Source organism: Podarcis pityusensis (assembly GCF_964106645.2).
Source record: "Podarcis pityusensis genome assembly, chromosome: 6".
NCBI lineage: Eukaryota > Metazoa > Chordata > Lepidosauria > Squamata > Lacertidae > Podarcis > Podarcis pityusensis.
The window spans coordinates 30744537-30761766 of record NC_138030.1 but is presented as its reverse complement, the minus strand read 5'-3'; the positions used below and the strand labels follow the sequence as shown (position 1 = coordinate 30761766).

Sequence of the window (17230 nt, the reverse complement as noted above, 5' to 3'; positions counted from 1 at the left end):
AAGTTCCCCATATTTTCCAATCAAACTCCCTCCTGAAAACACCGGGGAAAAGGGGGTGGATTTTATTTCACAGTGATATCACAGCAACTTACATAATGCTTTTTCAAAAGTTACCAGGTTTATTATTATCATTATTTTATTTATTGGTTGCTTTATACCACAAAGGTCTCAAAGTGACTTACAAAAGCCACATATATATCTCAGTGAGTTGAGTGCATGCTTTGCCGGCAAAAGAAGCCAAATTCAGTCCTGGTATCTCCTAGTAGGTTAGAAAAGCCCTGTCTCTGAAACTCTGGAGAGCTGCAACCAATCAGTACAGACAGTACTGAGCTAGGTGGACCAATAGTCCAATTTAATATATGGCAGCTTTCTGTTTTCTATGACTTGACTGGAAAGCATGTACTCTCAGCTGTGTACCCTCATTTTGTCTCTGCAGGGAGGAGCTAATAGCTTGTGTGTAGCAATGTGGTAGCTTGCCTTGACATTTAAATGTGTGTTGCATTATGTATGGTGTTAAGTCATATTTTTAGAGTACAGTGTTGCGTTTATGCAAGGTGGATAACAGGTTTTGTAATGATGGATAAAATGCAGGCGGTTGTTTCCTATAACGTCCCTACTTTTGTTCCCAACAGAGATGTCAGTGGGTCCTGTGTTCACACTCCTTGTTGTTGTTCAGAGCACACACTGCACTGTAATACAATCTGTGATGGTCAAAATAGTTTGCAGCTGTGTAGAGACTTGGAAGGTTTAACTAATTACACAAGCAGCTTGTCCAGCACAGAAAATCTATTTATAAAATTCAGTTGTATCCCTTACAGTCTCATTCACATTGCAGCTGAGTGACAGGGCCTGGTGCCAAATCACCTGAGCATTTTCTGAGGTTATGTCTGGATGGTTCCTAACCTGCTTGGCTAGGATTCCAAAAAAATCAGGCAATGGTCACTAGATGCTGTCCTCCATACAAACACTTGAAACATCAGCCAGCAGCACTGAAGAGAGAAGAGTTAAGAGGGAAATTATTTAAAACAGCAGCTCCAAATGACAAAGACCCAGATTGTCTAAATTCAAATAACAGCAACCTGCCTTGATCAGAATCTCCTGAATGCTACTAAAGAATTATGGGCACATCTGTGTTCTCAAAATAAGGATATTGTTTGTGCATGATGAGTAGCATTTAGCAGCTGTTCACCTTCCAGCAGTTCAGAGGAGCGTGACAGCAGTGGAAGGACATCAAGCCCCTGGCCACTATCCAGTATTCCAGGAATTCTGATGGAACTTTATTTGCTTCAGTCAGACTCTGGCCTGTTACCTTTTCATTCAGTGCTGAGTCTCACTTGCTGCTGTTGGGGGGGGGGGAGAGTTCTAAGCATACCTTCTCTGTTCCAGTTGAACTAGGACTGTGGACACATTCCTCAGGACTGGGCCAGGGAAATGAGCTTTGCCAGGGCCAGTGTAATATTTATATTTAATGTGCAGGAGTAAGAGTGAGAGAGTAAGATCCACAAAAACCCCTTAGGAGATTCTGGATGAATAGACTAGGACCACAAACTGGAGGGGTGTGGGAAGGTGTGGTCAGTGGAAGGCAGGATCAGGAACCACAAGGGCAATCCTTTCAAGATAAGAAGCAAAAGGGAGTTGGAGCCAAGGTCAGGAGGCACAAAGGTCAGTTCATTTATGTGTGTGTGTGTGTGTGTGTGTGTGTGTGTGTGTGTGTTCTGTTGAGTTTCGCTGATTCCCCCCCCCCTTAAATCATCTCCCACAGAAGTGGTGGCAGGGGAGAGAAAGGAGAGATTCTGCAGTTTGATGATAGTGTTTTTGTTCTTTGCCTAATCCCTTCTGGCAGCATGTTTGCTTTTCTGTACAGCTTTTGCCCCCTTGTTTGGAAATTAGCGAATAGCAAAAATTTCATTTGCTAGGAAGGTAAGCTTCTCTGTACATGTCCTTATGTCTATGTGCTGGTCCCGGGGGTAAGGTACCTTGGGTGTAGCAGAGTCCATACGAAGAGGGGCAAGGTCCGAGGCAGAGAGCCGGGCGGGGAACAGGAACGCTGGAACAGGAGGCTGTGCAGGGAACAGGAACACCGGATGGTCGGGAACAGGAGGCCGAGCAGGGAACAGGAGTACCGGATAGTCAGGAACAGGAAGCCGAGCAGGGAACAGGAGTACCGGATAGTCAGGAACAGGAGGCCGAGCAGGGATCAGGAACACAGGAAGGTCCGAAGCCAACAACGACGTTGCTCCCGCAACCTGGGGCCGGGCTGACTGGGCTTTTATCCTCTTCTAAGGCCAGGGGCGGTCCCGGTCCCCAGGAGCCCCGCCTCCTCTGGCCTTAAGGCGAGCACTCCTCCTGGGGGCAACCAGTTCCCTTCGCCTCTCTGCCCTAAGCCTCTGCAGATCAGGAGAGGCCGAAGGGTTACTGGGCCCTGGAGGAGGCTCACCTGTGGCCACTGAGTCGTCAAGCCCCTCTGGGGCCAGAAGGGCTTCACCTGGGGCCAGCTCCTGATGCACTGCCACAGGTGCAGGCTCTTCAGCATCTAGGCCTTGCCCCAGTTCAGCCGGCCCTGGAGGCGGGGACTCCTGTGCAGGCTGGGATTCCTCTGTTTCATCCTCCGAATCGGAATCCCAGGCCATCACACCATCCCCCCTCCCAGGCCCCCCCCTCAACCGAGGGTCCGGACCCGGCTTGCCGGGGTACGTCGCGTGGAACTCTCGGAGGCAGGCAGGTGCGTGGACATTGGCCGCTGGTTCCCAGGAACGGTCCTCCGGTCCGTACCCCTTCCAGTCAATGAGATACTGCAGCTTTCCCCTGCGGTATCGGGAGTCCAGGATGCGTTCCACCTCGTACTCAGGCTCTCCCCGAACCAACACTGGCTGCGGTCGGGGACGGTTCGGGTGGAACTCGTCGGGTGGGGCCACCGGACTCAAAAGGGACCTGTGGAAGACCGGGTGAACCTTCAGGGTTGCGGGTAACCGGAGACGGAATGCCACAGGAGAGATTTGGTCTACGATAGGGAACGGGCCGGTGAAGCGGGCGTCCAACTTCCGCGAAGGTCGAGCGGGGTGGAGGTGGCGAGTGGAGAGCCAAACCAGGTCACCGACGCGAAGTTCCGGCCCCACCTGGCGGTGGCGGTCGGCCTGGGCTTTGTACGCTTCCTTGGCCTGGCGCAGTTGCTCCACCAAAAGCTGTTGCTGGGACTGGAGCTCTTGAAGCCACTCCGTCACCGCCGGGACCGCGGATGCCGGCAGCACCTCTGGAAACAGCCGTGGATGATAACCATAACTGGCCTGGAACGGGGTCTGCTGGGTGGACGCATTCACCGCGTTGTTATAGGCGAACTCCGCCAATGCCAGGTGGTTGACCCAGTCATCCTGCTGGTAGCTGCAGTAACACCGGAGGTACTGCTCCAGCACCGCGTTCGCCCGTTCCGTCTGGCCATCGGTCTGTGGGTGGTAGGCTGACGAGAGGCAGACCTCTGTCCCGAGGGTCTGGTGTAATGCTCGCCAGAACCGGGATGTGAACTGAACGCCCCGGTCGGACACCACGCGCTCAGGTAGTCCATGCAGGCGGAAGACATGCTGAAGGTACAGCTGAGCAGTTTCCTTGGCTGTGGGTACAGATGGACAGGGAGCGCAGTGCACCATCTTGGTGAAATGGTCGGAGAAAACCAGAAGGCAGGTACAGCCACGAGACGAGGGTAAGTCCACTACAAAGTCCAACGAAACTGTGTGCCAAGGGCGCGGTGGAACTGGCAATGGCTGAAGTAGGCCGGGGGGTCGCCCGGTAGGTCCCTTGGCGCGCCGGCAGACATCACAACCAGCAACGTAGCGAGCCACGTCAGCCTTCAGGCGGGGCCACCAAAACTCACGACTGACCAGATGGGTGGTCCGATACCGTCCAAAGTGCCCCGCTGCTGGGGCATCATGGGCCATCCGGAGAACCTCCAGCCGCAGTGGCCCTGGCGGGATGTACAGACGACCGTGGTGCAGCAGGAGGCCCTGATGCAGGACCAGCCCCGGATACTGTGGGCTGGACCCTTCAGCCAGCTCCCGGAGTCGTTCCTGGGCCCAAGCGTCGACCCGCTGCTGTTCCCGCACCCGAACCTGCAGTGGCTGCGCCTCCTGGGTGGCCAGGAATGCAGCCGGAGGTAGGATCGTGGTGGGTTCTGCTTGCTGTACCGTGTCTGTGTTGTCTTCAGGTTTCCGGGACAGGGCATCCGCCTTCTGATTCTGAGAGCTAGGGATGTAGCGGATCCGGAACTGGAACCGGGAAAAGAACAACGCCCACCGGATCTGTCTTTGGTTCAGCTTGCGGGTGGTCTGGAGGTACTCCAGGTTCCGGTGGTCGGTTCTCACCTCCACCGGATGTCGTGCCCCCTCAAGATGGTGGCGCCAGACCTCAAAGGCTACCTTGATGGCCAGTAGTTCCCGCTCCCACACAGTATAGTTACGCTCCGCTGGTAGGAGCTGGCGAGAATAGAAGGCACAGGGTAAGAGTGGCGCTTCAGGACCAATCTGTTGAGACAAGACGGCACCGAGAGCCGTACTGGAAGCGTCGGTCTCCACCACAAAGGGTCGAGAGGGGTCAGGATGTTGTAAGATTGGTGCCCTCTGGAAACAGGCCTTCAACCCCTGAAACGCCTCCTCTGCCTCCTTGTCCCAGGAAAACGGCGTCTTTGGGCGCAGTAGCCGGGTCAACGGGGTGGTGCGATGAGCATAATCAGCGATGAAGGTCCGGTAGTAATTGGCGAACCCCAGGAAACGCTGCAGGTCCTTGCGGTTCCGGGGTGCCGCCCATTCTTGAACCGCTGTCACCTTCCCCGGGTCCATTTGCACCCCATCTGGAGAGAGCCGGTGACCAAGGAAGTCCACAGTCCGCTGATGGAACTCGCACTTGCTGAGCTTTGCGTACAAACGGTGCTCACGCAAGCGCTGCAGCACGGTCCGGACATGTCCCTCATGGCAAGCCGGGTCACGGGAGTAAATCAGTATGTCATCCAAATACACCACCACGTACTTGTCTAACAAGTCCTGAAACACGTGGTTGATGTAGCGTTGGAACACAGCAGGCGCGTTGCACAAACCGAAAGGCATAACCAAATATTCGAACTGCCCGTACCGGGTCCCAAACGCTGTCTTCCACTCATCCCCGGCTCGGATCCGAATCAAGTTGTAGGCCCCCCGGAGGTCCAGCTTGGTGAACACCTGTGCCCCTTGCACCCGCTCCAGCAGCTCCGAGATAAGGGGCAAGGGGTATCGGTCTGGGACGGTAATTTTGTTCAGGGCTCGGTAATCATGGCAAGGGCGGAGTTCCCCACATTTCTTCTTAACGAAAAGCACTGGTGCCGCGGTAGGCGAGGTGGAAGGCCTAATGAACCCACGCTCCAGGTTCTTGCGCAAGAAGTCCTGCAAAGCCTCGCGCTCTGGCTCTGTTAGGGAATATAAGCGACTCACTGGTAAAGGCGCTCCGGGTTGGAGGTCTATGCCGCAGTCAAAAGGCCGATGCGGCGGCAGCTGGTCTGCCCCCCGTTCCTCGAACACGTCCTGGTAGTCCTGGTACACGGCTGGGAGCGTGGGTGCTGCCTCCTCTGAGGGCGCGGCCGCCAGCGTTCCGGATTGAGCATGGGAACATGGGTCTGGGAAGTGCACGGTCCATTTGACCCAGTCAATCTGAACGTTGTGGGCTTCCAGCCAGTCCATCCCGAGCACCAGGGGGAAGCGGGGCATAGAGGCAATGTCCAAAGTTCGCAACTCCCGGTGCTGCTGGAGACACAGGACCAGGGGCTGGGTCTCCTGAGTAACGGCACCTGAACGCAGAAGTCGTCCGTCAATCGCTTCCACCTGGACCGGTACTGGCTTGTTCCGAAGTGGCACCTGATGATGGGCGGCAAAAGCAGCGTCCATATAGGAGCGGGTTGCCCCTGAATCTACCAAAGCATGGGTGAGGATCCAGGGCCCACCTGGAGGGTATAAACGTACCGAAACCATAAGATGTTGCAAGTCCATTGGTGCGGGCCCATTCTGTACGGTTTGGGACCCCCGGTAGCTAGGGCCATCAGCTACTGGGGTTGGCGGTTTCCCTGCAGCTGGCGTTTCTCAGGGCAGGACAGAGCGAAGTGTCCACTTCCGCCACAGTAAAGACAGAGATTTCCCTCCCGACGCCGCGCCTTCTCTGCGGGGGAAAGGCGTGGCCGCACTGCCCCGAGCTGCATAGGCTCCTCCGTTAAATCAGTTGTGACCGTGGGGCTGCCGGAAAAAGCTGGTGCCGTGAACTGGAAGTGTCGGCGACCCCGGGCCTGACGACGATCCTCCAACCGGTCGTCTATTTGTAGACTCCGTTGAATGAGAGTGTCCAGCGTGGTGGGGCGTTCCATTGTGGCCAACTGGTCCAGTACCTCGTCCGAAAGCCCTTCGAGATACTGGTCCCGCAGTGCCGAGTCATTCCAGGTCAAGTCCTGTGCCAACAGCCGAAACTCCGTGGTATATGTGGCCACCGTGGACTTGCCCTGTTTCAAACGCCGAATCGCCCGGTTGGCTTGACTCTCTTTCTGGGGGTTGCCGAACGCGGCCTCCAAACGATTGCAAAACCCCGTATAGTCTGCCAGCAAGGGGGAGTCTTGCCTGAGTAGCGGCAACGCCCACTTGGCCGCCTGGTCCTTTAACAAACTAATCAAAAAGTGCACCTTGGTGCGGTCGTCAGGAAAGTTCCGGGCTCGCCCCTGAATATACAGCTTGGCCTGGGCCAGGAACATGGGAAAGCTGGCCGGGGCTCCATCAAATTTCTCAGGCAAAGCCACTGGGTACTTGCCAGGAGCCGGGGCGTCGGCCCCAGGAGCCGGTAGGGCTTCCAAGCGTTGCTGAAGTGCCACAACCGCGTCGCTGAGCTGCTGCACGGTGTGAGTCAAGGCCTGGTTCTCCTGGGCCAAAGCCACCAGTGCAGCCGCCTGTTCAGCCATGGCCTCTGGCTCTTCCCGAACGCACCCCTACGAAGGGGAAGTGCGGGTGTGGCGGGAGCAAACTGTGCTGGTCCCGGGGGTAAGGTACCTTGGGTGTAGCAGAGTCCATACGAAGAGGGGCAAGGTCCGAGGCAGAGAGCCGGGCGGGGAACAGGAACGCTGGAACAGGAGGCTGTGCAGGGAACAGGAACACCGGATGGTCGGGAACAGGAGGCCGAGCAGGGAACAGGAGTACCGGATAGTCAGGAACAGGAAGCCGAGCAGGGAACAGGAGTACCGGATAGTCAGGAACAGGAGGCCGAGCAGGGATCAGGAACACAGGAAGGTCCGAAGCCAACAACGACGTTGCTCCCGCAACCTGGGGCCGGGCTGACTGGGCTTTTATCCTCTTCTAAGGCCAGGGGCGGTCCCGGTCCCCAGGAGCCCCGCCTCCTCTGGCCTTAAGGCGAGCACTCCTCCTGGGGGCAACCAGTTCCCTTCGCCTCTCTGCCCTAAGCCTCTGCAGATCAGGAGAGGCCGAAGGGTTACTGGGCCCTGGAGGAGGCTCACCTGTGGCCACTGAGTCGTCAAGCCCCTCTGGGGCCAGAAGGGCTTCACCTGGGGCCAGCTCCTGATGCACTGCCACAGGTGCAGGCTCTTCAGCATCTAGGCCTTGCCCCAGTTCAGCCGGCCCTGGAGGCGGGGACTCCTGTGCAGGCTGGGATTCCTCTGTTTCATCCTCCGAATCGGAATCCCAGGCCATCACAGTCTATAATGTGCGGAGAACTTGATGTTCAAATAATTCCTTCAGTGTAAATCCCGTTTGTTCCAAAATTTGCTACTGGTGTTTCTGTTAAACCTTCTAGTAACACCTACCTGAAGAATCATAGTCATACAAAACACATGCTAAGGCCGCAGACAATAACAGTAATCTGGAAAAACTTCGGTATTGCATCAGCTCAAGGTTTTAATCGGCAGATAAAATTCCTTTAGTAGGCTCCCTGTCCCAGTTCTGGCTTCAAAAGGGGAGGCAGACAAAGATGGTCAGGCTGGCAAGCTTTGCTTTAAGTGATCTATTTTCCCTGCAGACACTATTTGGCATTGCACCTATTCTTTGTGCGTAACACTGGCCTGCATTTTGTAGATTTGTTTGTTTTTAGTGGGTTTGTGGATGTGTGCATGTTCACCACTTTATTTAGGAAATCAAACTCAGAGACCCTGGTCCTTTTCAGCATCACATTTGTATGGCAAGGATGATCAGACACTAATTTGAGGGTTAGGCAGGCTACAGGGTTCATAAGCCAGGAAAGGAAATCAGGCCAAAAGAGCCAGGACAAAAGGCAACAAGACCTTTCTCTCTCATCTCTTTCATCACCATGCAGCATTGTAGTTGTTGGTGTTCAGAGGTGCCATTGTGCAAATTCAATTTTTATTTTAGAAGAAATGTTGAAGGTTGGAGCCCAGAACTCTGAAGACAGGGAAGCACCTGTGTATCAAAATGTACAAATATAAATATATCAGGATAATGAAGAACAGACTGATGTTTAAATGGAATTCTGTAATAAGCACTGGTACAGATACTACTATGGAGACATTCAGAGATCAAAGTGAGGCAGATCCAATATAAGACAGGAGAATCCAGAATCAGTAATTACCGGTAAATAAAACAATGTTGGGCAAAAAGATTCCTGAATTTCAGGGTGTTGGATAACCCTTGTGGTACCTTCCAACTCTACAAATCTATAATTCTATGAAATCCACAGTTTTCGGGGAATCCTTTTCTGTGTCCCAAATAATCAGCTACAGTTTAGTTAGGCAGGTAGAACAAGGCCCAGCAGTTGAGGAATGAATCATTCTGAAATCATTGGAACTAGGCAAATATGTCCAAGTATAAAGATTCTGATTCTATTCCCCCACCCAGGAAACTGACTACATTAGCCTGTGCTGACTAGGTTAAAGGGACACAGCCTGAAATCCTATTCACACTTGGGATAAGCCTCACTGAACCCAATGGGATTTATTTCCAAGTAGCTACACATAAGATTGCACTCTGAAGCAGAGTGGTAGAGTGCATTGTACCACTTGCCAATATGTAGTAGAAACCATTTCTTAATGTTGGCATTAAATACCTCCTGCAAGTAAAAGTGACTAGCATATTATTAAAAATGGTCACACAAGCAAAAGTACTATATATTATGTATATGAAACCAATGGTCATTTCCCAAAGTTTTCTTGTGATCCAGGCTGGAAAATATTTTCCAATAAATGTCTCTTTGAGGTATTGTAGCATATGCTGTATATTTTCTATTCTAATCTTCTCTGTGTTAAGCAAGAAAGGCCCAGGATATTAACTTTTAAATACCAATTTCAATGGGAGTACAGCACTTCAAAAATTCAGCTCTGGAGCAGGTCCCAGGCTTTTTGAAGCCGTCAGCCCAGAGACATACCCTGGGGCTTCTAGAGCTTGTGCTCATAACAACATGCAATTAAACTAAGAATTGGTTGTTTGTGAATCTGGCTGCATTTCCCTCTGTTTTTCTTATTACTTAGGCTCTTGTGTGAATCCTGGTCTTCAAAAGTTGAAGGAGAGGTGAGTGTAAGGCACTATGCTATGTGCCTTACCTTGTAAAAAACCCCACTCCGCCCAAGAGCTTTCAGTTCAGAAGTTGATTAAAGGAGACAAGGACAGAAATCAACGTATATTTTCAGTGCTTACTCTGCATAGTACAGTGGTATCTCAGGTTACATACTCTTCAGGTTACATACGCTTCAGGTTACAGACTCCGCTAACCCAGAAATAGTGCTTCAGGTTAAGAACTTTGCTTCAGGATGAGAACAGAAATCGTGCTCCGGCGGCAGCAAGAGGCCCCATTAGCTAAAGTGGTGCTTCAGGTTAAGAACAGTTTCAGGTTAAGAACTGACCTCCGGAACGAATTAAATACTTAACCCGAGGTACCACTGTACTCACAGACCCCACAGAAAATATACACTCGTTTTCCGCCCTTACGTCTTTTTGCAGTGTAGGACAAAGTAGTTGTGTTTAATTAATTTATGCCTATTGGACACAGTATGTGGATATCTTACTGTATATATACCCCTTAGTGCACTTCACTCAGTTATTCTGTAATCAGCCCTGCAGATAAGTTGTACAGTGGTACCTCCGGTTGTGGATGGGATCCGTTCCAGAGGTCTGGTTGGATCTCAAGGTTTCCGCAACCTGAGGACCGCTTCTGCGCATGCACGCATGGCGAAACCCAGTAAAATACTTCCAGGTTTGTCGCGCGCGCATCCCAAAGTTTACATAACCAGAGGGTTACATAAACAGAGGTTGGACTGTATTGGTTATTCAAAGATGTAGAGTTGCATAGGAATAAGCTTCTGTATTGGTTTGCTTCGTGGGATCAAGGACACAGTTCTCCTGCATATATCTTTTCTCCTTATATGAAATAGGACTATTTTGCCTTACAATTGCCTTAGATAGCTGGGTATTGATTATAAATTTATTATTAATTATAATATCACCAGGCTGTGCTTGTATGTAGTGTCTTTGCAGGCACATGTCTCAGATGTGTGTTCACTCTACAGACATTTAGTATTGGAGATGACAGGAAGCTCTGAGGTGGGGCTGCTAAATGGTAGCCTGTGTCTAGTTAAATTATTTAGGGCAGCCCCCCAACAACTTAGCATATATATTTTACTGAACAGAAGTTGGCATTGTCAAGGCCCATCATTGTGCTATTGTGATCACAGAGCTATGATGGGGAACCTGTGGTTCTCCAGAAGTTGTTGGACTCCAGTTCTCATCAGCCACAATCCTCATGCCCAGTGGTCAAGGAAATGGAGTCCAGTATCTGGAGGGCCACAGGTTCCTTACCCCAGCATAGATATTTCAGTCTCTCTGCGCAGTCTAGAACAACAATGGGAATGCAAATCTCTCCATTCCCTAAGTGTGTGTGTGTGTGTGTGTGTCCTTCTCCTGAGCTGCAGCTACAAATAAGCTGGGGCCAGAGGGGAAGGCCTTCAACACTGCTTTTTCATGCATGAATATATATCATAGACAGAAATAATATGTGCCGTATCCCTATTTGGACAGGTCCTCAGTATGTCTGGGTTTGTGGGTCTGCCATGCCATGAGGCTCTTGTAGGGCTGGCTGAAGAAAGGCTGGCTACCCTTGTTCTACTTAACAGTATTTATTCTATATTTTTGCAGAACAGGAATATATATATGCCTAACTAAACAGACTCTGGTGTATTTTGATGATACCTATTTACAAAGGCAACAGACACTTTGTGAAACTGGCTGCAGTTATATTTACCATGGTTTCTCTGTAATTTTCCTGACAATGTGCATGATAAGTGTGGGCATATATATAATTGCTTGCTTTAGGGGTTTCAAATTATAGCTTTTCCTGGTTTTGGCAGAAAATCCAGACAGAGAGTATCATGATGTTGGAAATAGAATTTGTTTTCCTCTAGGAACTGACCATAGCAGCTGGTAAAGTTGTATGGCGAAATAAAGTGTTCAGAGAGAGCACAAATTTGAAGACCTTCTTGGAGCAGCCTTTCTTAAAACTCAGTGTTCATATATTTATTGTTCTAGGAAAGGGACAAGACTTGACCAGGGGATCCAAATGAAAGCAGATGCAGGTTAGATGTTTTGCTATATTATACGGCAGCATATTTAGAACACTGCTAATATACTGGATGAGAGGATTGTGCCCTTACATCTTGTCTCTTACTAAGAGAATAAGCACCAGCGTTGGATCACAGTAAAGGATAAATGCTAGAAACTGGAAGACAGGTGTTCACTAGTTCCACCAGTTTGAAACATTATGGTACCTCAGGTTAAGTACTTAATTGGTTCCCGAAGTCAGTTCTTAACCTGAAGTGCACTTTCCCATTGAAAGTAATGGAAAAGTGGATTGATCCGTTCCAGATGATGGAAAACACCCCCTAAAACAGCAATTTAACACGAATTTTACTGTAACGAAACCATTGATCTATAAAATGAATGGAATAAACAATGTACTGTACTATAAAATAAATAAGACAGTATTGGAGATGAAAAAATTAACATTTTTTTTCCTTACGTGCACTGATGGTAGTCATTGTTTGGATGGGGGGCTTTTATCCATTTCTGCAGTCACACAGTCAACCAGTAGCTGAACTGGGCTCCGCACGATCCCCAAAACAATGGCAGAAGGCAGAGTCCCCCAGAAGTCCCCCAAACGAAGGAGCAAAGCAGTGACAAACGCACAGGGCAGACTCACATAAACAAATCTCAAAATCCCTTGCAGAATCCCAAAATTTTCCACTCCCCCCCCCAAAGGGTAGGTGGGCTTACCTGGCTAGGTGCCACCCATCTTGCTACAGCTGGTGGTGGGGCAAGGGCTGGCGAAGGGCTTTTCGGCCCAGGCTCATCTTTGTTTTCTTAACAGCTTCACTGCTCTTGGTCTTTGTTAGGTAAGTGTTCCTTACTTAACTTTGGGGTTGGGATGCAACCTTCTGGGCACCCTGCGGATGTCGGGCCTGGTTCTGGGCATTTGCGGAGGCCTTGGAGAGCATGGCTGGAGGCTGATCGCAGAGCCTCCATAGGCCCTGCGGATGTCCAGGCTTTGCTCCAGGCAAAAAAAGTAACTCGAGGCATTCGTAACCAGAGGTGCCACTGTACTGTGTATCCTTGGAGTCTGAGCCACATTCTTTGGGAGCTTTATCACTTAGTGAAGCATTATAAGATTCTGCCCACCCTACTTCCAATCTGTTAATTTGACTACTGTCTCTGAACCAGTGCGGTTTTTTTGTCTGTGTATTTTAAAAGACATTTACATGTAAAAAAACCCCTATTTATTATCTCGGGCAAAAAAAGCAAAAGAACCTTCATTAGCTTCTTCCTGACTATATCTTTAAACAACATTGGCAAGACTATGTCTCCAAAATAGTACTATCTAGATTTCTAGGTTCTCCCATTTTAAATGTTTTTCTTACGTTAGTCCTGCTTTCCCCTTCATTATAGGGTTGAGTTTTTTTAGGAACTTGGGGCGACTGCAAAGGTTAGATGTCTAATTTAGGAACCCATCTTTAAATGTTAATCCATCTGTAGCTCTCTGCAATTGTTTTACAACAGCCTGTTCCCAAAAAAGCAAATCTGGATGTCTGTGTGCACCCTTTTTACTTCCCAGCCCACTATACTGCTTGTTACTTACTTGAGGATGTTGTAGTAGTTCCTAAACTGCAGTTTACTATATTGTATAGCACTGATTGTAGTAAATTTTGTTTGCAGATCTTCTTGCATTTCTGCTGCCATGTGGGTGTCTGCTTAAAATACTTCTGAAATAAAAGTCTACTGTGCTTCTCTGATGGGACTATATTGTGTATTCAAACCATAACAACGGAGTGTGAGATGAAGAGAATGGAGAAGTATAGCTAGGTTTGCACATCCTTGATATCACCGAAACATTTTCAAAATATGTAGGATACACTGAAAAGCCACAAATGCCATCGAGTTTTCTTGTAAGAATAACAATTGCCCTGCTGCATCAAATGGGAGATTTGTCTGTTGTTATTACCATCATTTTCTATATTTATATAATACTGGCTCTCTGGGCTGCACACAATATTAAAAAACAACACTATATTATAAAAATACAATTAGCAGCATAAAATACTTCATCAGAAAGAAGCGTAAAGACAGCTGACTAAAAGACACAGAACACCAAGCACGATTCATAACAATAAGACTTTTGTGTGTGAGGGGGGAGGTGGCAATTTCAGCACCAGGGCACCACCACCAAGAAGGCCCTCATCTTAGTACTCACTCATTTTACTTCACTTGGGAAGTGCTTCTGGAACAGAACCTAGAGAGGATCTCATGATGTGGATTAAAAAAATGGTATTTCAGGTATCCTAGTCCCAATTTCTTAAGGGCTTTTAAGGCGAAAACCAGCGCTTTAATCTTGGGCCCAGAAATGAACTAGAAACTAAAGCAGTTAGTGAAGCCCTGGCGTCCTATGGTTGCATAGCCCAGGCCCAGTTAACAATCTCACAGTTCTGGTTTGGGCCAGCCGCACTTTCCAGACAGTGTCCAAAGTGGCCTCATGCAGAGCACATTCCTAGTCTGCTTTCTGTTTCCAAAGCAACCATCCAAATGCCGCTTGAACCTTGCAAGCAAGGCTTCAAGTCACTGGTTACCCTTTGTTAATCCATAGATTGCAGCTTGCTGTTGGCATGGCAGTGCAAAGGACAATTTTTTAATTTGTAGCAAAAGTGTGTCAGAACTAACCTACTGGGTATGCGTTTCTGAAACATTCCATTTCATAAATACTGTACAAGCAGCTATTGTAGAAACAGCAAAGAAACCTCTGGCATATCAGCATTTTTATTTAATTTCCCTTGTGATTTCAGAGAGCAGTCCATCTTGAGCACACCATTCGTGGTCCTTGGATTACTGTTTAAGAATTACTGGTGCATTGCACGTGTAATTTCACCTTATTTGCAAGGGACAAAGCAGAGTGTTTCCTTCTTATAATCAATTGTCTGTACAGAGTTCACCTACAAAAGCAAATCAATAAGCATTCTGAAGGGTTACAAACACAGCTGCTGAAACCTTGGAATTCTTGGTTGCAAGTAAAAAATAGGTATAAAAGGAAAATTCCTGGATGCCAAGAGCAAAGTTTGGGGCAAGTACTCTTTGGTGAGAGAACCCCAACAGAGATTAAAAATCACAAAATATGCAGCAAAGTAAAGCATGGAAGTATAGGTTGTTAGACCTTTAAAATATGCCCTTCCAATATCCTTCCAAAGTTTTGCTCTTCCCCAGCAAAAGACCATATGTTTGGTAAGTTAAAAATGATAAACTTACAAACTCCACAAAGGTCAGATTCATGTGCTTTTCTATACAGAATCAGAATAAGTTGCACAGGCAGGAGAACTTGACTTGGTTTCAATGGTGAGAGAGCCATGCATTTTGAGCTTGGAACAACCAGCTCAGACCTCCTCACACGTGGAGCTTCTCAGGTAGACGAAAAGGGAACAAAGGCTTGATTATGGTACCTCCCAGGGTGAGCTCAGCCTCACAGGACAGCTTACTCCTGTATGGCTTTAACCTGTTCATGCATTAATTAGACTTAAGCATGTTGGTTATATGAGGCTGGTTATCCCACAGGAATGATGTACACTGATGAAGGGAGAATCTGATAAGTTTACAACACATGGCTTAGCAGGCTTTGTTTCCAAATTGTCCCGTTTTTTCTCATGAGCAAGGAGAAGCTTGCAGCTGTAAGCTAAATCCGGTATTTAGATTAGCTGGAGGATTGAAAACAATAGGCTCACCTTTTTATTTCTCTTCTGCAAAATAACTTCTAAAGCAATATATTCACCTTAAAGGATCTCTTAAGGTGGGAGACAGCTTCATCCATGAGAGGCCTCTTCAAGGTACTTTAATGAGTATTCCCACTCTACCAATCTCTGTTAAGACACAAATAAGTAAATGTGAATCTTAATTAAGTCACTGTCTCATCTGCAAAACTTAAGTGACAAAGCCTTCATTTTTATCCTTCTAAGCCAGGCTTTGTTTGAACTGCTCACTTTCCAAACTTTTGCATTTAGCAAACATATTGCCCCACTGGTGTGGTAAGTCATTAACAAGGAATGCTTATGTTTGCTGGGTGACGTATCATGTTGTATCTAGCTTTTTCATATACCATCTGGAGGCTCTCAATCAAGAGTATATTTAAGTCAAGGAAAAGCTTTTTCATTTACTAAAGGAGGAAGGACATAGGTGGAACAAGAACAATTGCTAAATTGGAAGCACTTGGTTTGGTGTGGTGTGTAGGGGGCATATCCAGATGTTAGTATTTTTTATTTTAAGAATTATTAACATGAATGTGTGAATTGTCTAGAAAGTGTTGGGTGGGTGGCAAGCACATTGCTCTCTGGATCTATTAAAAGTGTGGAGCACATTCTCAACTAAAATGAGTTAAAGAGACCTGCCTTTGAGTAACCACATCACTCTTTTGTTCTGCTTATAGAGCTACCTAAATCCTAGTTGTAAAGTGGAGAAATATTCAAAGCTGGTTGGGAAGTTCTTTTGCACTCCCTCTTTGCAGTTCATCTGGCAGTTCTACATGCTTGAACAATGTGATCTGTAATCCAGGAGCTTGTGGATCTTGGCCCACAACATTACTGTTCTCTGAGGCTCTGAGAATACTTACTGAGACGCCTTGCTCACATTACTCAACTTGTGCAAATTAAAATGCCAGGTGGACATTCACAAGTGCAGAAGAAGGTGGCCCCAATCTGAATTGGCTCTCACCCTTCAAATATCCTCCGGCTCTCATCAAACCTGGATCATACAAAGTTGGCATGCTTTGATCAAATGCCTGAGTGCCATTGGGTGTTATATTTTGTTTTTGTCTTGCTCAGGAAGTTCCCCAGTAGCAAACTGTCCAGAGCTGTGGTTTATTTTGACAGGCTGTAGCTTAGTGGAAAGAATTTTTGTATTTATGAATGCAGAGGAAATGCCTGAGATCTATAAAACAACACAGAGAAAAGAGACAGTACAAATGGCTATTTGGCTTGTGATGTAACAGAAGTTTGATTCAGGAACCAAATTAATCAATAACCCAACTCCTTCAATTAATAGCCAAGCTTGTTACTAAATTACTGAATGAGAGGGGAATTTGACAGTTTGCCCCATAAAATACTGAGCATCGGATAAAGAAAGAGTTTATCCTAATTTATTTAGTATTCCTATATTTTATTTTAAAAGGAAGTCTTAATGCACTAACATTCATAGTGCCTTATGCATTTAGGGACAGGTTACATATTTTGTCATGATTTTGCCTTCGTTTCAATTTCTGTTGTTACTAATGCAATGGTAACTGCCTTTGGGTGTACCAAGATAAATGTTTGTTTCTGAGCTAGAGTAATTATATATTGGTGTGCAAAGAATGTTTAGGCAGAAACTGCAGAGAACAGCTGGCCCTGAATTATGTTGTATTAAGCATTTTCCCTGAACTTATTTTCTGTTCTAAACATGTTTAATCTTTAGAATGTATGAAATGGTTTCTGCTATTTCCTTTCCTTTCTTTCCTCATACAGGACCTTGTTTATGAAGGTCTTTTAGCCATTTCTAGCTTCATCAGAGGAAGAAGAGTTGCCATCATTCATGTGCATCCTACAAATTCCCCTTCCTCACACAGCAAAGTCAGGGCTTTGAAAGAGTAAGGAGCAGCGGCACTTTAGGGAACTTTAGGGAAGTACAGAGAGTCACAATAATATTTTATTATTCTCTTGGTTTTT

General features: G+C 47.6%; 1 protein-coding gene across 8 annotated transcripts in view; it reads left to right on the top strand.

Annotated features, from left to right (window-relative positions):
• LOC308479626 (rho GTPase-activating protein 39-like) overlaps positions 1–17230 on the top strand; it is a 101275-nt gene that overhangs the window by 39299 nt on the left and 44746 nt on the right. Inside the window, exons 1-2 of one of the 8 annotated variants that reach the window (XM_081010371.1) lie at positions 1332–1662; positions 9482–9521. The exons of 5 other annotated variants lie outside the window; for them this stretch is intronic. In XM_081010371.1, coding sequence (XP_080866497.1) covers positions 1527–1662; positions 9482–9521 — 176 coding nt within the window. In that variant the 5' untranslated portion in view covers positions 1332–1526. Of the gene's footprint in view, positions 1–1331; positions 1663–9481; positions 9522–11531; positions 11579–17230 lie in introns of those variants that run through there. 2 more of the 8 variants (XM_081010374.1, XM_081010375.1) reach the window with 2 other exon arrangements.